We start from the raw sequence: 25,083 nt of genomic DNA, 5'->3' as shown, positions 1-25,083 counted from the left end.
GGCTACTCATGTGGTCCTTGCGGGCTACCTGGTGCCCGCCGGCACCACGTTGGTGACCCCTGCTCTAAGTAACTCATTACAGCTTTAAACACACCTGTTCCATATCTTTGCCAAGATCTTTACCAGAAGAGTGGAGGGAATTATAAGAGCAAATTGGGACTTAATGTGGAATGTGATGCTTAAAAATCACATACAGTACTTGCGACCAGGTGTCCCAATACTTCTGGCAATATAGTGTATTATAGTTATGTTTTATAACACCATATGTTTTATAATGACGGCTGAAGGCCACATGCGAAAATGCTGCACTTTATTTGTATGTTATGTTTGTAACTGCTAAATTGATTAAAAGTTAAATTCAGCAAATGAAATTTGAGGTTTATTTAGGAGTTATTAGTAGATTTAGTATCATGGTGAAGTGGTACCTGGTTGGCTGTGGTTAAACACTTACTCATTACAGTTGAAGAGAGTTACATCTTGAAGGTTTAAAGTTTTTATTTGTATGTCTGGTATAGGTTGGAAAATACCCAGTTAATAATCCACTACTAGTTCAATATGTGTATAGGGAAATATTTCACTCTAATCACACAGCTGTTTCTTTCAAACCCAGTAATCAATTGAAGGCAAAATTCTGCAAACAAAAAAATTCTGGTTGTGAAGATCACTACATACACTAGGTAATCTATGCAAGAGTGAATCTTTGCATCACTAGCACCATTTGCACAAGTCGATACATATCAACACCTTATTTAAAGTAAAATGACACAATTTGAACTAATACTGTATTGTGCTGCTACTGTAATTAAATTATACGTAGTTGTTTTTATTGAAACCTTTTTGAGGGCAAATGAACAAATGCAGTCTGAGGATGTACTTTTTATAAATGCTTAGAATTTGTCATTAGTAACATATGTATTGTTGTTGCGAGGTCCCCACAAATCATATGGGAACGTGTGTGTTGTGCAAATAATATGCAATAATTAAAATCAAATTTGAAATGTTTAAAACCTAATTTTTAAGGTTTTAATCCTAAAACTTAAATGCTATAACTTTTAGGAAGGGTGGTCCCCACAAGTGATGACTAGAAAGGTCCCTATGCAACAGGTAAACCAGTATGTGTGTGTGTGTGTGTGTGTGTGTGTGTGTGTGTGTGTGTGTGTGTGTGTGTAAAGCAAAGCTGTGAAAATGTACACAAGCAATAACCCTGCTGAGTCTTTCCGTTTTTCCGTGTGTGTGTGTGTGTGTGTGTGAAAGTGAGACTGAAAGCGGATTCTCTTTACACCCTCTAGTGGCATGAACCGGAAGTTCGAGGCCATCCAGCGGCGGTCCCCAGAAGTGCACTCCAGCAAGAGAGACCGTCAAGTTGCACCGTGTGACGCAACCAGTCTCTCTCCTGAAAGGAAGTTGAAGTTCATGAGACTCAAAACACTTGAAGTTCTTCAATTATTAACTGTATGTGAAAAAAAGACGGCAGGCCACAGTATTTACCAGGCAGGTGAGTCGAATCAGAGTTCTAGATGAACACGCTGCTTATAAACACCTGAAACCATCCAGTTTCTTCTACATACAGAGTCCTACAGATACTGTAAACACTTCCAAATGAACATGCCGAGCTTTATGGAGGATTTTTGCATGTGAATTAGATTGTGAATATGGTGTCTGTTTAAATTATTATTTCGAGGCACGTGATGAATTTAATGAATTTGAGAAAAAAACAATGAAATAGAGCAAGAAATCACCAGAAGTTAACTTCTACAGCTGAATTATTATAAGGAAGTTTAAAATAAGGAAGGAAAATGAACCTTTTGGTCCATTCAGAGCAAAACTGACTAAAAATATTAATGACAAGCTTGAACTTGTCCATACTGGGAAGTGACCACGGACCAATTAACATGAAGATAGATTTACATATGTTGTTCATACTAATAATTAAGTAGGAACTGTGAAAGTATTGGAAATACAACAAATGAAACACAATAAACATCGGACAAATCGAATGATTCGCTAATGAAATGTTAGAAATAATTGTGGGCGCAAAAAATTGTTGATAATCAAAGTTTAGGGACACCTGACTTTCTTCTAGCCGTACGTGCTTCTTCTCCACACTGTTGTCTCTGGATGACCTAGAATTACATTTTTTCTTCACTTGAAGATCCAACTCTGTTCCAGCATGACACTATGTGGACAAAGCCAGCTCCATAAGATATGATTTACATGGGTTGGAAGATGCTCTTCTATAGAGTTCCAACCCTATTGAACAATTTTTCATGCCGACTGCACCCTCAGGCCTCCTCACATCACCTTCATCAGTCCCTGACTTTACTAACTAACCTTGTGTCTAAATGAAATCTCCACAAAATCTAGAAGGACATCTTTCCAAAAGAGTGGAGATTATTATAACTTTAAACGAAGACTACATGTGGAATGGGATGTTCAAAAAGCACATAGGAATCAGTGTGAATTTCATATATGATGCGTAAGTAGGGTTCATTTGAATGTAACAAGGAAGTGCGTGTGGGAAGCTCTAAAGATCAAGATAAAGATAAAAATCGTATTGCTACTGAATGAGCTGGAAGAGTTTTAGTGAATGAATAAAAAAATGAAAGAAAGAATTCAAGGACTGAAATATATAAATATATTGTTGTCATCATTTATATTAAGTTGTAACATACATACGTTTACATACGTATACATTTCGTCGTATGGAAAACAAAAGGAAGCATGGCTATTTCTGAAATAGATATAAATGTAAAAAAAAGAGAAAATATGAAATGTAAAAAAGGTTAGGTTCACTTTGGCCTCGTTACAACACAGGCTTCAGCTTCCAAATGGAAAAAAGAACAATAACAATGTATTAGTACAAGATTACTCAGTAGCTACTATAATATATCTATAATATAGATTTTGTATTTAATCAGGTTCAAAAACATATCAAAATTTATATATAAAAATATTGATGATAAAAGGTAGTGAGTTCATGCTGGAATCCTGAGACATGTGTTTCAAAAAAAGACAATAAAATCCAATAGTGATTTGGTTATAAAAAATGATGCAGCATTTTATGGCAAAACGAGCAAATAAACACAATAAATGCTTAATAAATTAGTATCTAGATCATAATTTTTTAAATGTTAAGGTATTAGTTATTTCTAAACACATCATATAATAACTATTGCTCATTTATATAATGATAATAATAATAATATAGCAAAAGTTAAAGGTTCAGTGAGAAGAGATGAGGCTTCAGTTACAGCTTAATAAAACTGCACGTGAGAGGTTTCTAGAACTTTCTAGAGCTTCCCATGTGTATAAATATCTGTTTAGCGTGACGCTGATCTTGTATATGATAAAGATGATCAAATGTTTCACTTTTAAAACGTGTATATAAATATATAAAGTTCAGTCAGACATATTTCTGTCCTGGTGCTTCATCTTTACGCTCTGTATGCATGAACATTAACATTCATTATAGAGGAAATTACCTCAGAATTCCTCCCCCATTACTGTTTCCATAGCGCTCCTACTTATTCCATCTCTCTCTCTTTTACTCTCTCTGTTTTTCAATGCCATATATTATAGATCTGTATTTCCCTCTCCCTACATACTACCAGATTGTCATTCACTCTTTCATTTACATTTCTTTTCCATTACTTTCAATCCTCAACCTTTGTACCTTCATTCACTCCTTCTCTCCTTTCACGTGTTACTGCATGTATGAAGCTGAAATAGTGATATTTTCCCATTCCGTGTCCTTGTCTTTGGGGTAAAAAGTTTCGTCCGACCTCTGTTTCATAGCTAAAGAAATCAGAAGTTGCTGAAGATCTCATATTTCTTGTTCCAGGCCATAGGGGGCGCTCTCTTGTTTGCCTTTTTTGACCGGACTTTCTGTCTGGCCTCGGCTGCCGTGGGGCTCAGGTGCAGGCCACTCGCGCACAGCGGGTCCGAACCATTCACCCCCTTCACCACTTTCACCTCCGATCCACAGGGGGTGCTGTTACAGTCCGAGTCCAACACCTGCATAGGAACAACACAATGTTTTTTTATATAAAAAATATGTATAAATATATAAAATATATATAATTAAAATATTTTATTATATTTTATAATTGTATATATATTTTTATTTTTATTTTTTATTTTTAGTTATTTTAAGCTTAAAAGATTTCTAGTATCTAGTAATTTCTACTAAAATTTCTAATCTATTTTTATTTCACCCCAATATAGATTGCAATGTATTTGCTGTTATAATAACCTTCACTCTTCTGGCAAGATGTTCCTCTAGATTTTGAGGAGATTTGTGGAGATTCATTCAGCCATGTGTGTTGATACAATCAGGTATTGGTGTAGGTGAGGTGATGGTGCGGAGGCCTGGGGTGCAGTCAGCATTTACATTTATCCCAAAGGAGTTCTGGAGCTCTATAGCAGAAGATCTTCTGCTTCTTCTAACCAATGCAAAGCAGATCTTCTTGGAGCTGGATTTGTGCACTTTGTGTCAGGTTTGGGTGAAGGGAAAGTCCTATGCTACAGCATCCAAAGACGTCCTATATAATTGTGTGCTTCCTACGTTGTGGTAACAATTTGCAGAAGAATCCATATGGCTGGAAAAGTCTGGTGATTTTGGGTAAAATGTAGAACTTGCTAGAGCAGGGTTTTAAAGACCACTGTGTCTTGGCAAAGCGTCTCCAGACTGCAGTAGGTGTTGGGGAGGTGGTAGCTTAGTGGTTATAGCATTTGACTTTGGCTCCGAAGGTCACAAGTTTGAATCCCAGACACACCAAGTTGCCACTGCTGGGCCCCCGAGCAAGGCCCTTATCACATTCATACAACTGAGCAGGGGGGGAGGGCAAACACTTTTTCACACAGGGCCATGTATTTTTGGATTTTGTTTTCTCTCAATAATAAAAACCTTCATTTAAAAACTGCATGTTGTGTTCACTTGTGTTCTCTTTTACTAATATTTAAATTAGTTTGATGATCTGGAACATTAAAGTGTGAAAAACATGCACAAAAATTTTAATGTAGAAAGGGGGCAAACACTTTTTCACACCACTGTAAATGTAAATGCTGTATACAAGGTGGTATCAAAAGGTTTCGAGACTTAGGGTATAACTGGTGCTATTCTCACCATGTACATGACCACGTCTGTGATTTCATCACGGACAGCAAGTTAGAGCAAAGAGCAAATGTGAAATTCTGCGTGACACTGAGCGAATCTGCCACGGAGGTGTTTGACAAGAGCGGAAGAAAATCACCGGGAAGACGACGAGAGATCAAGAACGAATTCAACCCCCGAAATTGTCGAAATCGTTCAGCAACTCGTGCACAACGATCGTCGGAAACATTATCTCACTACCCTACTCGCCAGATTTGTGGATTTCACCAAAGATGAAGATTCAGATCACTATCATTTTGACACGTTTCGAAAGAAAACTTCCAGGACACGTTCCAGAAGTGGCAGGAACGCTGGGAGCGCTGTATTGCTGTGCAAGGGGACTATTTTGAAGGTGATAGGGTTTAAATGTAGATAGAAAAAAAGTACTTCCTTGTAAACAGTGTGAGTCTCGAAACTTATTAATATCCAGTGATTTTCTTTTTTTCATAGTGGTGTTTCATTGTATATTAGTTACTTTGACATTTACTTTAAATCTACTTTTATATTTTATAATATAAAAGTAGATTATATGTATATGTTTTTGCTGATTCCTTGTAGCAATTACTTTTAATATACTTTTAAAATAATTACTTTTTCTCTTTTCTTAGTTGTTGGATTTGGCTTTTGTGCAACTTGTGGCTAACACACACTCACTCACACACACACACACACACCTTGTTGTTGGTGTCCGGACTGCTCAGCCCTGAACTTATCTCTGAAGCAAAGGACCTGGAGGAGGAGCTTCCCTGAGTCTGCTGCTTCAGAGAGCCGTTTCTGATTGGTGGAACGGGCGGCACGAGGCTGGTGATCGGCTCTCGGATCTGTGAACCGTTGGAGATGTTAGAAGGAGACTCAGAGCTTTTTGTGATTGGACAGGTTGAGGTTGGACTCTGGATGAGTGGACCGTCCACACAGTCTTCTGTTAAAGAAAGAAAAAAATACAGATTAAAAACTCTGTTTTAATAAGGGTCAACTTTCAGGACGGTATCGTCTAAAATCAGGAGATTTCTGGTGGGGGGGATTTACCTTAGACCACGCCCAATGAGCGGCATTTAATCACGTTAATGCTTTGCTATAGATCTTTACTGTTTATTTTACAGGTAGTCCCCGATTTATTTTGAAGATGCGTTCGGATGACCCCATCGTAACTTGAAAATATGGTAAGTTGAGACGTGGCCTAGCCTTTACAGGGGTCTTAAGGAATGGTGATCAGTATGGGGTAGTATCCGGTAAATTGTTAATAATTTTACACATCACAGTACATAATTGAGCAAAACAGAGAAATTTACACTATTGTAATGTAGAAACGATACTGTATATATATCTATATGGCAGTAGGCACGTTGGACGAGTGGTGGTTTGCGAGTGGAGGGCGGAGCCAGACAAGGCGGAAGATGCGTACATCCTGGCAATGTCTCAACGCATCATACAAAAATTGCGGAAAATGTAAATATTTTTTACACATTTTTCGTATCGCTAGTCAAACCATCTTAACTCGGGGACTACCCGTATATAACGAGAACTACGGGCGAACTAGTTGTCCTTTATTTTTTATCAGGGCCCCACCCCCTTCTTAACATCTCAGTCGGTTACCATGATGTTGCTATGGTTACGTCGCACTTCGCTCTCTCCTTGTTGCTTTCGACGAAACTAATCGTTCCATTCACGAGGAATTAGGATTCATTTTCAAGATTCCTGTGCTCGGAATGCCATTGTTACGCAGCGATTTCTAGGGATTCCAGACCTCTGTTTTCAAATACGAATATAACAGCAAAATTTTCCAGACTACAAGAAATGAAAAGTTTATGTTCCAGCCTGAAATCTTCCCAGGCATTTAGTTTTTTATTGTAAGCATATAACTTCCAAGGTTCTCTGGTGGTCTAGTGGTTAGGATGCGGCGCTCTCACCGCTGCGGCCCGGGTTCGATCCCCGGTCAGGGAACCGACCCCAGCTATTAGGGTTGCACAAGCCCTAGTGCCGGTCCCAAGCCCGGATAAATGGGGAGGGTTGCGTTAGGAAGGGCATCCAGCGTAAAAACGTGCCAAATCCAACATGCGGATGGTCCGGAAAGTTATTGTAAGCATGTAACTTGGCATACTAGAGATCTTGGCAAATATGTGATCCTGTCCCCCTTCTGATTTCCGGACCTTCCTGATCCCGCACTACTTCTAGCTAGGGATTGTTTCAATTAGAGCTGAGGACGATTCCTCACAAACATTGCAAAGGGTTAAACTCCAGATTTGAATTGTAATGAATCTATACCGCCTGTTACAGTGCCATTGAAGTGTCCATCAGAGAACTAATCTCAACAATGAGGGAACTGTAATGAATGGACATTTAGTGATGCGGATGGATTACTTTTTGAGTCTGGTTCCTCTCAAGGTTTCTTCCTTATGAAGTCTCAGGAAGTTTTTCCCTCACCACAGTTGCCACTGGGATTCATTTACAATCTATGACACTAAAATTCGATTTATTTCTCTGAAGCTGCTTTGGGACAATGAAAAGTTGATTCCAATGAACAGATGTAGACGCTCTTGTTTGGTTGCATCCTTTCGTACCGTTAAGGTGCGCCGTTGTCGGTGTGATGTCCAGTTTCTGAAACAAAGCGTCCGTTTCCGGGTCCACCACCAACAGTTTGGTCTGTCCTCCTCCACTTCGTATGATCTCCACCACCTCGGTGTGTCTCAGACCCCCCACGCTTTTGCCGTTAACCTAAACACACGTGACACAGGTGCAGAGGTGAAAATTAGCGAATTACATTTATATTTCCAGAAGTATTGCATCACCTGATCATAAGTATGTTACGTAATTTTTGATAATCCACATTTAGTCCCAATTCACTCTTGTAATTTCCTCCACTCTTCTGGGAAGGTGTTCCACTAGATTTTGGAGTGGGTTTATGGATTTTTGTGACACATGGATATTTCTAAAGGCAGGTACTGATGTAGGTGAGGAGACCTGTGGTGCAGTCAGCGTTTACATTCATCCCAAAGGTGTTCAGTAGGGATGAGATCAGAGCTCTATAGCAGGCCACTCAAGATCTTCCTCCCCAAAGCCTGTAAACCAGATCTAAGGAGCTCACTTTGTGCACAGGGGCATTGCCATGCTGGAACAGGTTTGAGTTTCCAAGTTCAATTGGTCTAAAGACATCCTGTACAATTAAGAGCCTCCAGCTTTGTGGTAACAGTTTGGAGAACAACAACATAGCGCAGGAAAGATCAGGTGACCCGATACTTTTGGCAATATAGTGTATGTTTTGTTTTAAGTGTTGTTCTCAACCACATTTGAATCATATCTGCTAAACCATTTGACCACCATGGAAACTACAGCACTGATCGATTGAAAGAGAGATGGAGACGGACAGAACAGAGGCCATGATTTTGGTTTCTCCTTCGCTTTTTTGAACTACACTAAAATCCTACACCACTGTTACAACTCGAATAAATTTTACTTGAGAAGATTTTTAGACCCGTAACTTTACTTCAGAAAAATCCACATCTAGATATCTAGAGCTACATCCTTCCTTCTGTCTTTCTCCTGTGGAATGGAGGTTGGTTAGCACTATTTACCTGGATGAGTCTGTCTCCTGGCTGTAGTCCAGCTCTCTGTGCGGGTGAGTCAGGATCGACTGAGCGGATGTAGTGCCCCACACGCCGCTTCTCACAGTGCAGGTTAAAGCCGAAACCCTGCTGCTCCTTCACAATGTGGCACAGCCGTGGCCTCAGGTCACGCGCCACGACGTCCTCAGTTCCTGAAGTCTCCTATAACACACGCACACGCTGAATTAAAGATGTGCCCTATATGTGTCAGTGTCAGTATTGGAGGCGTGGCCTGTATATGTTGTCAGTAAAGAAGTGTAGTGTGTGTGTGTGAGTCACTAAATGTGCGTGGCCCATATGTGGGTCAATGTTGGTGAAGGGGGTGTGGTCTAATAAGTAATAATAATAATAATAATAATATTATGGTCTATAAGTGAATCAGTAAAGGGGGCGTGGTCTAAGTGTATTTGTGTTTATGCGATTAAAGGGGCGTGGCCTATCAGTGTCATTAAAGCATGTAGTGGCTTATATGTGTGTCAGTAATGTGGGCGTGGCCTGAGTGTGTGTGTGTATGTATGTGTTTGTAAAGGGGCATGACCTGTGTGTGTTTGTAAAGAGGGCGTGGCCTCTGTATTAGTCCGTATCAGTAGTGTTATATTTTATGACGGTTCTCCCCTTTATAGACGTTCTCCTGACATTCTTAGTAAAAATGGAATAAAAGTTCATGTGTGTGTGTGTGTGTGTGTGTGTGTGTGTGTGTGTGTGTGTGTGTGTGTATTCTTTCCCTAAAGAAAGAAGTCAAACACACCCTGTACAGGACATTCTCTAAGACATCATGTCACTTCCCCTCCTCAAACAATACAGGGGTGGGAACAGTTTTAATCCCATGGGACAGACACACACACACACACACACACACACACACACACACACACACACACACACACACACACACACACACACACACACACACACACACACACACACACAGAAACAGAGAAAGAAACAGGAGGACAGAGTTTTGGATGTGAGTGTGTGTGTGTGTGTGTGTGTGTAATCTAATCTCCAATGGTTTTAAAGCTACAACCGTCACACTTGTCAGCGCAGACACACCCACACACACGCAAACACAAACATCTCCTTCTGACACGTCTTTAAAAACAACTAACAAGAAACCAAACACGAGTACACACACACAATCACTCTCTCTCTCTCTCTCTCTCTCTCTCTCTCTCTCTCTCTCTCTCTCTCTCTCCTCTCTCTCTCTCTCTCTCTCAAAACATGAAGATCAGGAACATGTGGTAGATTAACCAAGAGCCTGGGGCACAGGGTTTAACGCTCTGTATTAAGTTACACTCCTGTAAATGATTCATATATGAAAAAATGCTTCTCCAAAAGTTCCATATGATTTTCCACAACAAAAAATTAATAAAGCTAATAATAACAACATGTGGTGGTATGAAGATGCCGATCTAACCAGACTTAAGCTCCGCCCCCTTTCAACCTGCAGCTTTTCTTATTTAACAAAATGAGGTTTACCATCTGTCATCTTTGAGAAAAGCAGTGATAAATAGGTGGATGATGGGAGGAGAGATGTTTACACCAGTCTGAGAGATACTGGGGGTCTAGAGAGAGAGAGAGAGATAGAGAGAGAAGTAAAGAAAAAGAGGGAGAGAAGAGAAATGCAGAGACAGAAATAAAGAGAGAGGGATAGAGGGAGTGATGGCGCCACAAAAGGTAGAAAGAAAGATAAAGAGAGATGGTTATAGGGAGAGAAACAGCGATAAGAGTGATAAAGGAAAAGGGATAAAGTGAGAGATGGACAGAGAGAGAGAGAGAGAGAGAGAGAGAGAGAGAGAGAGAGAGAGAGAGAGAGAGAGAGAGAGAGAGAGAGAGAGTAGGACAAAAAGAGTGTGATAGCTGAAAAGATGCAAAGAGGAAGTTTGAGTGGAAAAGATAAAGAGAGAGGTGTAGATAGAGAGATACAGAGACTGAAAACGGAGAGATAAAGAGAAACGGATAAAGTGAGAGATGCAGACACAAAGAGGTAAAGAGGTCTTGTTTCAGTATGAATAAGTGTAAAACAGTGGGGTGGGTGCAGAGGCTCCATGTTGGCTCCTGATAAGCGTCTCTCAGGGTCCTGCTGCAGGAGGAGTGTGGAGCCCGTCTGACCCCACACACCAACATGATCATAGAACAACATAATCCTGTTATTATAGGAACATTTGATCCCCATAAAGAGATAAAAACATTCATTCTCTCGCTCTCTCTCTCACACACACACACACACACACACACACACACGTTGACACACAGCCCACACCTTCTTTATTAAGAGACATTATGACCAGGAGGTTATAATCACTTTACTAAGACTGACACTGAGGCCACGCCTCCATCACTGTGATTGACACTAAGACCATGCCCACGTCTCTGAAACTAACATTAAGACCATGCCTCCTTCCTAGAGACTGCCATTGAGGCCACGCCCCTTCACCGAGATTGATATTGAGGCCATGCCTCCTTCATAGAGACTGCCGCTGAGGTCACGCCCCTTCACCGAGATTGATACACAGTCCACACCTCTTTTTTGTATTAATATATAAATTGTAAAGATTTTTATAATAAATAATATATAATAATTATCATATAATTTCTTTCTTTATAAAAAAATGTAACTACATAGACTGAATTAAAGAAAAAAAGCAGAAGAAAACAATTTTAATTAAATAGCAAGACATTTTTTTTAAATACGATTCAAATATAATATATTATAATGTGTTATAATATTAAAATATTTTTTAAATAAATTTCTGAGTAAATCAGTGAATCAGATGAAACTGATCAGGAAACCTTTTCTGTTTGTATTATATCCAGTAATTATTGGGATTCTATATTATTATATAATTCATTATAATTTATTTTTTTTTTTTAGAATAACTGTATTGATTTAAAATACATTTAATTCATTCAATAATACATATAAAATGTGTTCTCTGAAGTTTGACTGTACATGTGGTCTCTCACGTTCTCTGAAATCTGAAGGCTAAATTTAGCAGTCTGGGAAGTGGCCCGCTCTGCAGGGTGGGTCGAGGTCTGCTTCCTGCACTTCCTGTTATACACTTTAGCTTACTGGAGTGTTTTGTAATAGAATCGAAAACAATTGTACACTTTCAAAAAAGTTCAGATCTCACTGATGGGGGTCTTTTCTGCTCTCATTGTGACTGAAATCTATTTGATTTTCCTTCCAGCGTCATGTTAACAGATTTAGATCGCACTGACGTAAAGCCGCTTCGTCCCCACAGCGCTGCTGCTTCCTGAATGCGTACGCGCCACGTCCTCCGAACACGAGGAAGATTTCTCTGCAAGTCATGAGGTTGTCAACGGCTTGAAGATAAAAATTAGATTTGTACAGTAATATGTAAACTCTTGGGGATCCCTGGGCAAATCATGTATTTGTTGAATTTTGGAGTTGGATTCAGAAAGAAAACCTTAATGTGACCTCAGTCAGTTATTTCAGATTTATTTGATATGTATCAAAAGTTTGTTTTTAACAATGGACATGGTCCCAAATCAGCTTTACCAGTGGTGAACGAAGTACACAGAGCATGTAGTTAAAGTAGAGACGCACTCTGTAAAATATCACCTCAGGAAAAGTAAAAGTGTCTTTCGTAAAATGTACTTAAGTATCCAAAGTACTATGATTTATTATAACTACCGTATTTTCCGGACTATAAGCCGCTACTTTTTTCCCACGCTTTAAACCCCGCGACTTAAACAACGAAGCGGTTAATTTATGGATTTTTCCTGGGTTTTTTCCAGTTTCACAAACTTCAAGCCAAAAAAACTGAACCCCATAACATTAGACCAATGAAATTGCCGAACGGGTTCAGGTGAACCAATGAAACTCTTTATATTAAATCAGATGCGCTCCCACTGAATCGGGCCGCACCACATCATAAATATGGATGATGTTCCTCTGAGGTTTGACCTGCCGCTCACTCGGACTGTCTACAGGAAATGCGAATCATTCGTCACGCTGAAAACAACCGGGCATGAAAACACACTTCACCTGTGTTCTGAGCTGCACGGCATCGGGAGAAAAGATTCACCGATGGTGATGTTTAAACGCACGACGATGCTAAAAGATAAACTCTCGAGATAAATAGTTGTGAGAGGAAGGAGGAAGACAGTGAACAATGACTTTCTTGGTAGGCTACTGTTTAGATACAAGCCGTGTTACAGACACTGTCTTTCATTAAAGCCTGTGTAAAGTTCATTAGTTTCAGTGTAGACACCTGTCTATAAGCTGCAGGTGTCTACACTGAAACTAATGAACTTTACACGGGCTTTAACGAAAGACTATTAATAGAATGATATTAATCAAACACTGATTGATTTCTACTAAAATAATCATGAGCCCAAAATCTTTTTAACTACTTTAATAAAAACGTGTAAATGAGGTCACGTGTGTTGTGTCGAGTTCGAATCTGGAGTTTCTTCATCATTTATTCCTCTCTAAATGTTCTGCTTGATGTTGAACTGATGCTGAACTGTATGTTTGTGATCAGTAGATACACCAAGCGCCAATCAGAACACGTGTAAAACAGAGCTTGCGCTCGATCCTGATTGGTGACTCGCTGCGTGTTTCACCAGTTAAGTTTTTATCCTCGTAAATAAAAAGGAACGACTGATTTCGCAAAATGTAATTGAGTAAAAAGTCAAATATTTAAGTTTGTAATGTAGTGAAGTTACAGTAAAAATCTCCCCAAATGGAAACGCTTTAGTAAAGTACAGATACACGAAAAAACTTCTTAAGTACACTAACGAATTACATTTACTTCATGACAGTCCACCACTGACCTTGACAGAGATGAAGAGGATCAATAAGTTTAACCCTGACGAGTGAACCAGTGGCGACTGTGGCAATCAAAACTCCCTGAGATGATATGAGGGAGAAACCTTGAGAGAAACCAGACTCAAAAAAGGAACTCACCATCATCCCAAATCTGAATGTTGGTTGTATGCAAAACAACATTTAGGTAAACCAGGAAGTGATAAAGTGTAAAAACAGGGCACTCCGAAAAGGTACTAAAAGTACCGATATAACAGTAGTTTTTGATGAAAATAACAGATTAAGTACAGATAAGAGTTCTATTGTACTGTGTGACATTCAACCACCTATTAGATTAATTCAGCTTTAAAAGATGCTCAGAAAACCTGCCGTCATTTCATCCTGACAGCAAGAAGTGGGTTCTTTGGATATTTTGGAACCTTCTTTGATGCAGAAACATTCTGTTCTCGGGTGGTAGATTAAGGGATACACCACAGGGCAAACGTTTCTTCCTAAAAGTTCAACACCTGAGAGAAATGCAGTCAAGTTATCAGCACCCTCCCATAGTGAAGACAGTCAAAGGGCACTACCATATTCAAAGAGTACATCATACCCAATTAACTCTACCATAGTACTACCATACTCAATATTTAGAGTACACCGTACCCAAGTAACTCGGAGTACTACTATACTCAATTAACTCAGAATACTACAATACCCAATATTTAGAGTACACCATATTCAATTAACTCTGAGTACTACCATACTCAATATACTCAAAGAGTACACCGTACCCAAGTAACTCGGAGTACTACCATACTTAATATTTAGAGCACACCATACTGAATATACTAAAAGTGCACTACCATACCCAATCACCTCAGAAAGTACTACCATACTTAAAATACTTAAATCATGCTACTATACCTAACTTACCTAAAGGTTAATACTATAGTAGGTTTACTCAAAGGGAAGTTAATAATTAATATACTCAAAGTGAAGTAGTAGCTCAGTGGTTAAGGTCAGTTTTAGACTTTGGGTCAAACAATCCTGAGACCAATTCCATAAACCACCTGCTGCTACTGCAGGCCATTTACCCTTTAAGGCCATTTAACTGCTATCTAAATAAAGAAAATGAGATAATTGTAAGTTGTTTTGAATGAGGGTATCTGTTAAATATTATACATGTTTTGTAAATGTCCTTCAAGGGGTATTCCTATACTTGATAAACTTTAAGGGTACTAACCATGCTTAATATACTCAAAGGGTGCTACTATAGTCAATGACCCTTAAAGGGGAATAAAATAGGCAACATACCTTTAGAGTATGTTGTCTTTATTATTACCCTTTAAGTGGTATTGACTATAGTATACCCTTTAAGTATGGTTCTACCATAGTCAACAAACTCAAAGGGTACTACCATACTTAACTAACTCAAAGGGTACTACCATACTTAACTAACCCAAATATTACTGCCATACTCAATTAACAAATAATACTACCATACTCAATTAACTCGAAGGATACTCACTCAAATACTATTAACAGACAATTTACTTTAGGTAATACTCAATACAGCTGGGGTCTTGGTAAGAGCAGCACAGCAGTTTTAGAACCTTGTAGCTAACACACACACACACACACACACACACACACACACACACACACACACACACACACACACACACACACACACACACACACACATAATTTTAGAATTCCTCAAGAGATTTCCTGTCAAAGTAGCTATAAACCATCATCATCATCACTTCTGAATTCTATGTTTAGAGCCTGATCAGTAACCTCTACAATGTTGAACTCCATTTTGTGTGTTTGTATTTGTGTGTGTGAGTGTGTGTGTACGAGTGTGTAAGAAAGGCACTTTGGATCTAATTCCATATTTCAGGAATGTTACGTGCCCTTTCTGAGAAACAAAAGGCTTTCCCTTGATATGTAAACAATAAGACCAGGCTATTTTTATGTTTCTAGTATGATATCTTTTCCTGTTTCTTATCGTGTATCTTGTCCATTTGTCGTGTAGACAAAAGGAAAAATATCAACCTACTTTGATGTTCAAGACGATCTACAAGGCAAACAGATTGGACTGAGATATTTTGGGATGGTGGGTAGGAAGGAACCTGCTAAGGTTCTTAGGTTTTACCTTTTTGTCTGGAGTGATGATGATCGTCACTACGTGGGTCTCCTGTGATTTCTCCATGGTGAAAGGAGTAGTGATGAAGCTGGTTGGAGACTGAGTGATGGAGTCGTAGGGGGATTGAGTCACGGAGTTGGAAGGTGGTGAAGTAATGAAGTTATAGGTGGGCTGAGCGATGGAGTCATAGAGGGACTGAGTGATGTTGTTAGACGGAGATGGAACAGCAGAGTCACGTGGTGATTGATTAATAGGGTTGGATGGTGTTTGAATTTCAGAGGCACACGGTAATTGATTAATTAAGTTAGATGATGAACAAGTGGCAGAGTCACAAGGTGATTGATTAATGAGGCTGGATGGTGGTTGAATTTCAGAGGCACGTGGTGATTGATTATTGGAGTTAGAAGACGAACAAGTGGTGGAGTCACACGGTGATAGATTAACGGAGTTGCGTGACGAGCGCTCGATGAAGTCATCTGGTGATAGAGTGGCAGACTTGCATGGCGACGGAACAATAGGAACAATGGAGTCACAAGGTAACGGAGTGATGGAATCCGGTGGTGATGAAGTGATGGATTTGGGGAGCGGGGATGAAGTAATGGAGTCAGAGAACGATTGGGTGGTGAAGTCTCGTGGTGATAAAATGATGGATGCCGGTGGCGATGGAGTGACCGAGCCACGTGACGATGTTGAGAAGCTGAGGGTGGAGGAAGCGAGAGAAGACAAGGATGTGCGAGGAGAGAGGAGGCAGCTCATCTCCACGGCCAGGTCCTCAACGCAGGGCAGAGAGTGGAGAAGCAGGAACTCCTCCGTCCCTCGATCCACCACCAAGAGCCTCGTCCGGTTCTCTACCTCCATGATCTTCTGAACCACCTGATGGAGACCAAGAGAGTTGTGTGAGAGAAATGATGAGGAGAGACTTCTATGTAAAAAGGAAGGTGATGAAGAAACAGGATAAAGGACTGAGGAGAGAGAAGATGAAGGGAAATAAGAAAAAAGAAATTAATATAATGAATGTTTGGGTTAAGGAACTTTTTTTGAATGGCACCTCTCTCACAAAAATATCATCACACATTAATCCTCACAGCGAGGTGAAGCGCTTCCTGGTTTATAAACATCCAGGGGGCAGAAAAACACAATGCCATCAGTCCAGTTTCTCATTCCTGAAACGGACAAGCTACCTGCTTAGCATAACGCTACTACCGTACCTTCTGCAATATTAACGAGATGAGAAGAAATGAGAGATCAAATAAAGACATGAGATGAAAGGAGAAGAGAAGAGATGATTAAAGAGGACAAAAGATGTTGTTGATATGTGAAAAGATGGGGATGATTATATAAGGGAAAAGTTAAGGAGAAAATGGAAAAGAGAAAAAAATTGAGAAGAAAAACCTGGATGAAAGAGGAGTGGAGAAGAGGAGAGTGGGTGTTGAGTTGTGGTGAAAGTCTCAGAATTTGTTTCCTGGTGTAAGAGCTTCTCCATGATGAGATGAGATGAGATGAGATGAGATGAGATGAGATGAGATGAGATGAGATGAGATGAGATGAGATGAGATGAGATGAGATGAGATGAGATGAGATGAGATGAGATGAGAGATGTGAAGAGACAAGAAAAGCAGAAGAGATCAAATAAAGAGATGAGATAAGAAGCAAAACCTGGAAGAATGAAGAGTGGAGAAGAAGAGGTGGTGAAAAGTGAAAGTCTCCGTATTCTTGTTCTGGTGTGAGAGCTTCTCTATGATTGGATTAGAAAGAATAAAAGAAAAAAGAGATGAAAAGTTATGAGAGAGTAAAGAAAAGAAAAGAGAAAAGAGAAGAAAAGAAGAGACATGAGATTAAGAGAAAAAAAGAGAGGAAAAGAGTATGAGAGAGGATAGGAGAACAAAGGAGAAAAAGAGAAGCAACAATAAACAATGAGAAGAGAAGAGAAGAGAAGAGAAGAGAAGAGAAGTAAAGAGTAGAGAAAATAGGAGATGAAAAAAATATATATTTAGATAAGAAAAGAAAAAGAGAGAAGAGAGAAGATGAGATAATAAGAGAAGAGAAGAGAAAAGAGAAGATGAAAGGATGAGATTTAGAGAAGAAAAGACAAAGAGGAGAAGAGAATAAATGATAGAAGAACAATGGAGAAAAGAGAAGAGAAAAAAAGAGAAGAGAAGCTGAACTCTGAAGAAAGGAGGAGAAGAGAGCATGAGTTGAGGTGAGTGCTTCTGTACTTGCCTCCTGGTGCGAGAGCTTCTCCACGTTTTCTCCGTTCACCTCCACCACGCGGTCCCCGGAGCGAAGTCCTGCCAGTTCTGCTGGTGATTCCGCCTCGATCCTGCGGATGAACTGCGCTCCGCTGCTGCGCTCTCCGTGCAGGTGGAAGCCGTAACCGCGCTCGCCTTTGGTCAGGTAGCACAGTCGGGGGCGCAGGTTCTTCTCATCCATCTCCTTCTGCACATCAGCCTTCATCATCATCATCATCATCGTCCTCCTCCTCGTCACCTCCTCGACCTCTGTCTCCACCTCCGTCTGTCCGTTTAGATCATCCGGTGGACCATGTTTGTCTCCACAGTACCTCCTGAAAGACCCTTCAACCCCCAAATGCTGGAGTGCTGGTGAGAGCGTTGGTGCAAAATAATCCACTCCAATCGAGAATAAAAACTGAATAATAGACTATAATATCTGAGACGCTCCAGTTTTCTCTTTTCTCACTCTCTGATTTTATACTGACTTTAATCAGCAGCAGACTAAAAAAAAATCAAAAAATGAAACCCACCTCCTTAAACTTCCTCCTTCTCCTTCTTCTTCTCCTCCTCTTCCCTTTTGTAACTATTTCAGGATAATAAAAAAAACCCTGCTCTGCCACTGATTAATACTCAGTCATAAAATACAAACTTGTACATAAAAGCCAAGAATCCAAAATAAAAATAAACAAAAAGAATCAGGTTGTTTGTCTGCGAAAAAAATCAGAGGCACCTCGACAAGAACCAGAACTGTGTCTAGAAGCTGTGGAAGGCAAAAGCAGGAAACCTGAGCTGAGTGATCCCTGAGGAAAAGAGTGTGTGTGTGTGTGTGTGTGTGTGTGTGTGTGTGTGTGTGTGTGTGTGAGAGAGAGAGAAAGGGGATTGGGTATGAAAGAGAGAAAGAAAGGGGATTGGCCAGGGAACTGTTCTCATGATAAGATCTTTTACAACACATCCAACCGGAACTCTTCCTCTTCCCACTTTTCCAAGCGAATGACTCTGGAATGTTCCGTGAAAATGGCACAGGATTGAATCTCTACAGTCGGCTTCTGTATACTCAACTTCTAAACATCTCATAGCCTCACGATGGGTTCTTTGGTTTGTCCCATTAGGAGTCTAGAAGCTTAGAAACTCTCAGAGGAACACATTTTGAGGGAACGACACCTACACCTGCAGATCGTGGAGAAACTCTTGTTCCACAAAGTTGTGTAATGTTTAAATACAAACTGCAGACTTCTAATAAATAAATAAATAAATAAATAAATAACATCCCATTCCACTTTTAGTCTCCATTTGCTCGTATAATAAGCTCCACTCTTCTGGGAAGATGTTCCACTAGATTTTTGTGGAGATTTATTTAGCCACATTCAGGGTGTTAGTAAAGTCAGGTGCTGATGTAGGTGAGGTGAGGAAACCTGGGGTTGATGTTCAATAGGGTTGAAATCAGAGCTCTATAGCAGGAAATCTTCAACCCATGTATCTTCATGGCACAGGTTTGGATCAAGTGAAGGGAAAATATTATGCTACAACATTCAAAGACCGACAGACCAATTGTTCAAGTCAAACCGGGACTTTTCATTTTACAGGTGAACATTCAGCACATGGAACATCTGATCCTGAGGAATTGACACATAACCTGTGGTGAAATTAGATTTGCATTCATATTTCACTTCTTGAACTATATTTGCATATTCTTGACGTAAATTTTTTTCTTTATTTTGAATATATTCAACATTGTACATTAATACAGAAGTGATCCAAACTATGAAAGAAAGCGTATAGAATTATGTACAAAACAAAAACATGTTAAACAACCCAGAATATGTTTTAGATTTTAAATTGCTCAAAAGTAGCTACATTGAGCTTTGATGACAGTTTGGCAAAGTCATCGCATTCGCTCATTAGATTTAAGACGTCGTCACGTGGATGGTTTTCAGTTTACAGGTGCCTTGAGTTCCTTTATGATATTTCACAAAAAAAGATGAAAAGATGAGTAGATGAGTCAATAGCCCTATAAGTTCTACTACAACTACTGTACAAATCCAAATGAAGAGAAGAAACTCTTAAGTAAAAAGACAGTTCATCATTACTTAAAAAAATAAAAGGTCAATCAATCCGAAAATTCTCAAGAATTTACATTTTAATCTCTAAGTGCAGTCTTCAAAACCCTCAATCGCTATAATGAAACAGGCTCTCATGAGGACCGTCCCAGGAAACGAAAAAAGATCAAGAGCTACCTCTGCTGCAGAGGATAAAGTCATCACAAGTACCAGCTTTCCGAAAGTGCTGATTTACATAAACGCTTCTCTGAGTTCAAGTGGCAGACGTGGTGAGAATATTCCAAGATATTTCAACATCCACTTTTCTTAGGAGAACTGAACTGAAGCAAACGCATATACTCCAAAATATATACTCCGTATACACACACTAACACCAAAAGGGGGAATGTAATACAAAGGGGTCTATAAATAAAAGCATGCATCAGCGTTTTCTCTGTCTGGGTCTTCTCCGTCTCTGAGGACTCGCGCGCTTCTCTGCGTCTTTCCCCTCGTCCCTTCTCCGTCCCCTACAAGCCACTTTTGTCATCTCCACTCTCGCCTCAGCCTCTTCCTGCGACTCGTCTCCTCGCTCCTTCACGTCGGCCGATGTGTCCGCTCTGTCCCTGTCTCTTTGTAGATGAGACGTGATGACAGTGACGTGTTCCTCCTTGATCGGTTTCGTGTCATGGTTCTTCGGCAGCCCAGCAGGCTCCCCGGGACACGGGGGAGAGCCTGGTCGGGGCCTGCGGGTCGGCGAGGCAGTGTGAGCGGCGGGACAGATGTGCTGGTTCAAACAGCTGGAGCACAAAGGTGAGACGGGTAAACAGACCTGCTGACCAAATCCCACCAACAACCAGTTTATCTCACACCAAAGATCCCTAGAGAGAAGAAAGAAAGAAAGAAAGAAAGAAAGAAAGAAAGAAAGAAAGAAAGAAAGAAAGAAAGAAAGAGGTTATTTCACAAAATGATAATGAAGAGCAAATCTCCAAAAAAGAAAACAATGTAATTGTGAGCCCATATTTCTCTCAGGGTTTCCTCCACCTCCTAAAAACAGGCTCCATGTGTAAAGTGAATGAGTGTGTGTATATGTGTGTGTAAATGTGTGTGTGAGAGTGTGTGTGTATATGTGTGCATGTTGCTTGTGTTGCAGTCCTGGATTTTAATTCCTGCATCTCGATTTCTTACTAAAAATGAATGAATGAACATCTTAATGCTCTCAGGTTCCTCAGATACCTCGGGAGCCACTCCTCCAGCACTCGACGAGTTTCCTCTGGGTTCTTGGTGGAGCTCGAAGTCCATCCCAGTCTGTTAGAGATCCGGTGAACATGCGTGTCCACTCCTGAAATACAAATGTCGAGAATGAACTACAAGTCCACGTCATTCCTCCGATCGAGAAGGTACTGACTTCCTGCTCACCGATTCCTGAGACCCGTTTCCAGGCAATGGCCATGGCCAGGTGCGCCATCTTAGGGCCGACCCCAGGAAGACGCATTAAACCCTCTAGCGTGTCGGGGATGTCGCCTCCGTACTCACAGTGGATCATCTCCGTCGCCTCTTTCAGGTACTTCACCTTCGTCTGTGTGCATGTGTGTGTGTGAGCCAAGTCAGGAACATTTACAAATACATACAATGCATAAAGATTTAACAGGCATGTTTCCTGCAACACCAGAGAAAATAAGATCCTAGACCAAATTTACACCGACATACCGGATGCTTACAAAGCTAATTCTGTATGCCAGAATGTTGTTCCTTGACTTTAGTTTAGCGTTCAACACTGTCATCCCCTCCAAATTAAGCACCAAACTTGGAGATTGGAGACTGGGCATTAGCACATCACTCTGCAACTGGCTACTCGACTTTCTGACCGAGGCCCCAGAATGTTCAGGCAGAATACTACTGCTTTTCCACCCTCATCTTTAGTACTTGAGTACCACAAGGCTATATGCTGGGTCCATTTCTTTACTCCCTATTTACCCACGACTGCAATACGGTATATGTTTCCAACATTATCAAGTTTGCAGATGACACCATGGTGATCGGACTTGATTAGTCAGCCAACAAGGAGGTGAACCGCCTGGCTGCATGACAACCGCCTGACAACAACCTGCTGCTCAACACCAAAAAGGACCTCATCATAGACTTCAGGAAAGAGAAAGGCAGCAAACACGCACCCACCCATATCAATGAAGCAGGATGGAAACTGCTCTCTATGGAAACTGCTCTGTGTCAGTCCGGAAAGTGCTGCAGAGGGTGGTGAGAACTGAACGCATTGTGGGAACTCCAAAAGACTGTTGACATTTACAGGAACCGCTGTATTAGGAAAGCTTACAACATCAAAAAGGACGTCTTTCACCCTGCCCATAGACTGTTTGCCCTTCTGCCCTCTGGGAGGTGCTACAGGAGCCTCTGGACCAAGACAAGCAGGTTCAGGAACAGTTTTTTCCCCACAGGAGTTTCCATGCTGAACACCAAATTCAAATTCAAGGGAAGGGAAAATGTTATGCTACAAAGGCAACATATACAATTGTGTGCCTCTGACTTTGGAGAAAAAACATCTGTGGTTTGGAAAGTCCCAATACTTTCATCAATATAGTATATATATTACCTTCCAGAAACCCACAGGGTAAATCAGTTGGCCCAGTTTGTCCTTGTCCATGTTGAGGATAGAGGTCACGCTGAGGTCGTTTGCACGCAGTCGCTCCATGGCTGCAGCCGTCACCTGATCCTTCGTCTGACTAGACAACATCAGAGAAACCAACACCTGATAACGCATCACCTGAAGATCAAGAGAGAGTGAGAAGGGGATAAGGATACATTCATGGGAAAACTCCAGCATCCGAGAGCTCAATGGCTTCTCCTTCACCTCTGGTGGAGCCCGGGGGTCGTAGCACTTCTCCGCCCCCATTCGGTCCACCGGAGCGTCCCGTCCACGCCGCATCTCCCTGATGAAGGACAGCTGCCTCCTCCAAAAAGGCGGCTCCCAGCGCTCTTTCTTGACGCAGGGCCCCGCCTCGTCTTCATACTCGATCTTTGTGTGGGCCCTCCTCGAGGTGCGTGGTGGAGGGGTGTGGCCATCCCCAGGATTTTCCTTGGGCTCTACTAAATTACAAAAAACACACTCATGTGGTCTTATGGTGGTGCACAGTGAGGCTGATACATTACACAATGCACCACATCTGGTGGGGGTATCAAGGTAATGAAATTCTTAATAATAAAAACTTTTTGTGTATTATTCCTTTTTACATCACTAAATATTATGGCTGTAACGGTACACGTATTTAGGGCTTTCAGCTCGGTGAACATGTGTACAGAAAACAATCCTTTTTATGTGTGGAACATAGTTACAATCCGAGTTCCCTCAGGAATGCATTAAGTGGCGGACCACAAGTTCCTTTAGCCTCCGCTTTGAAATTTGAGTGCAGTGTCACTGTTTTTTTTTTTTTTTATTATTATAATTATGAAACTTGAAAACCTACACAACAATGCCAGGGGGGGAAAAGGAACTAGAGTTAGCGCAGTGTCACTGTGTTTGCTCACTCCGTACAGGAAATACAATGTGTAGTGCATCGTAAAACTCAGATTTACGTTTTGCACAATCGCAAATCGCTGCCACGTCTGTTTTATTTTTACAATCTAGTGGTATGGATTCTTTAGCTTTTTTATGTCCAGCTTCAAGAATTTCTTCAAAAAGGAGAAAATCCTGACAATTCCGCATATCGAGGAAGTGAACGAATGAAGGAGGAATGAAGACATTTGTTAAAGTCTGCTGAAATAATTAGAACAGTTAGATTATATATAGTAGATTATATCTTTAGAAAATCAAATATTAAATTTAAAACACACACACACACACATCTGTACTACCGTACATGGGGTCTAACTATTTAATTATTATTTAAAATAGTTTTTTTTAATAATTTCATTATTTTTCTATTTTATTAATTCTATTTAATCAATTTAATTAATTACTCAATTTAGTCAATATTAAAGTGTATTGCATTTATTTTAATTATTTTATTTGTATAAAATATGATTTAATATTCTTTTTTAAGTATTTAACCAAGCATTTTATTTAAAATAGTTTTTAAAAATGTTTCAAAAGTGTTCTTAATAATAAACTGCGTTAATAAGAAACGACAAGAAACTCAACCGTACAGAAATTAAACCGATTATTAATTTATTATCATTCACTCCTCAATCATCAGCCCACCTGTGACGGTCAACTTCTGTAAACCACTGTGTCCATGTGGCGCCCCCTGCAGGTCACAAATGGCACGTTCCTCGTCTGGTTCTTCTTTAATCCCGGTAGAAGTTTCCTCCGTCATCCTGCGTGTCAGTCTCCGGATTCCTCTTCCTGCTGATGAGGTTTTATCCGCGGTGTCGGCGTGTGAAATCCCGGACACGACGTTTCTCACATTTCCGAAATAACGCGAGCTGCTTTTCATGTTTATTTTTTATTTTTTTTACGATTTTATTCCGCAAGTATTCACGCGTGTCTGAGTCGCGCATGCGCAAAACAGCACGGATGCGTCTGTTTGCAAGAACCGGAAGTGGATCAGTTTATTTGTGTAAAAACTCAAAAAATAATTAAATATTAATAATTAATAAAATTTATTTTATTATTTATTTGATCAGAATTCGTGTGAGTTTGGCTAGGAGGCAGATAGAGCGCTAAACTGTGGAAAACAATAAACTTAATTTTTTTATATTTTTTTTTATATTTTTAATAACTTTTATTTTATATATCATAATATTATATAATATACATATGTATATAAATAATACATTATATATAATGTATTATTTATATACACATATATATATATATATATATATATATACATAAAATATATATAATTATTATTATTATGATATATAAAATAAAAAAAGTTTTAAAAAATATAAGAAAAATAATTTCTACCCGCTCTCAAATTCTACATGTTTAACTTGAAAAAAAAAAAAAAAAACGCTTGACGTGGCTTAAAGCGTTTCTGAAAAACTCATAAAACACATACAGTGAGGAAAATAAGTATTTGAACACCCTGCTATTTTGCAAGTTCTCCCACTTAGAAATCATGGAGGGGTCTGAAATTGTCATCGTAGGTGCATGTCCACTGTGAGAGACATAATCAAAAAAAA

At 39.9% G+C, this 25,083-nt stretch overlaps 2 protein-coding genes across 3 annotated transcripts; both read right to left on the bottom strand.

The window, feature by feature from the left end:
- Positions 1 to 3,556: 3,556 nt before the first annotated feature.
- On the bottom strand, positions 3,557 to 18,751 carry nherf2 (NHERF family PDZ scaffold protein 2). Its single transcript, XM_083522765.1, has 6 exons — positions 17,898 to 18,751; positions 15,687 to 16,550; positions 8,722 to 8,913; positions 7,711 to 7,864; positions 5,827 to 6,071; positions 3,557 to 4,014 (listed from the first exon to the last, which is right to left on the bottom strand). Exons 1-6 carry the CDS (start codon positions 18,144 to 18,146, stop codon positions 3,805 to 3,807), a joined length of 1,914 nt encoding a protein of 637 aa, XP_083378891.1. The 5' UTR covers positions 18,147 to 18,751; the 3' UTR covers positions 3,557 to 3,804.
- Positions 18,752 to 19,609: 858 nt separating this feature from the next.
- nthl1 (nth-like DNA glycosylase 1) lies at positions 19,610 to 24,478 on the bottom strand. Of its 2 annotated transcripts, none has more exons than XM_083521921.1 (6): positions 24,155 to 24,478; positions 22,808 to 23,043; positions 22,550 to 22,720; positions 21,361 to 21,520; positions 21,178 to 21,283; positions 19,610 to 20,822 (listed from the first exon to the last, which is right to left on the bottom strand). In XM_083521921.1, exons 1-6 carry the CDS (start codon positions 24,387 to 24,389, stop codon positions 20,387 to 20,389), a joined length of 1,344 nt encoding a protein of 447 aa, XP_083378047.1. In that variant the 5' UTR covers positions 24,390 to 24,478; the 3' UTR covers positions 19,610 to 20,386. The 2 variants fall into 2 exon arrangements, with proteins under 2 accessions (XP_083378047.1, XP_083378048.1); XM_083521922.1 differs by having other exon boundaries at positions 22,808 to 23,040.
- Between the last annotated feature and the right edge of the window lie 605 nt (positions 24,479 to 25,083).

This window comes from Silurus aristotelis (assembly GCF_946808225.1).
Source record: "Silurus aristotelis genome assembly, chromosome: 20".
Lineage (NCBI taxonomy): Eukaryota > Metazoa > Chordata > Actinopteri > Siluriformes > Siluridae > Silurus > Silurus aristotelis.
Note: the sequence above shows the minus strand (reverse complement) of the source record. Positions and strands in the feature narration are given on the sequence as shown.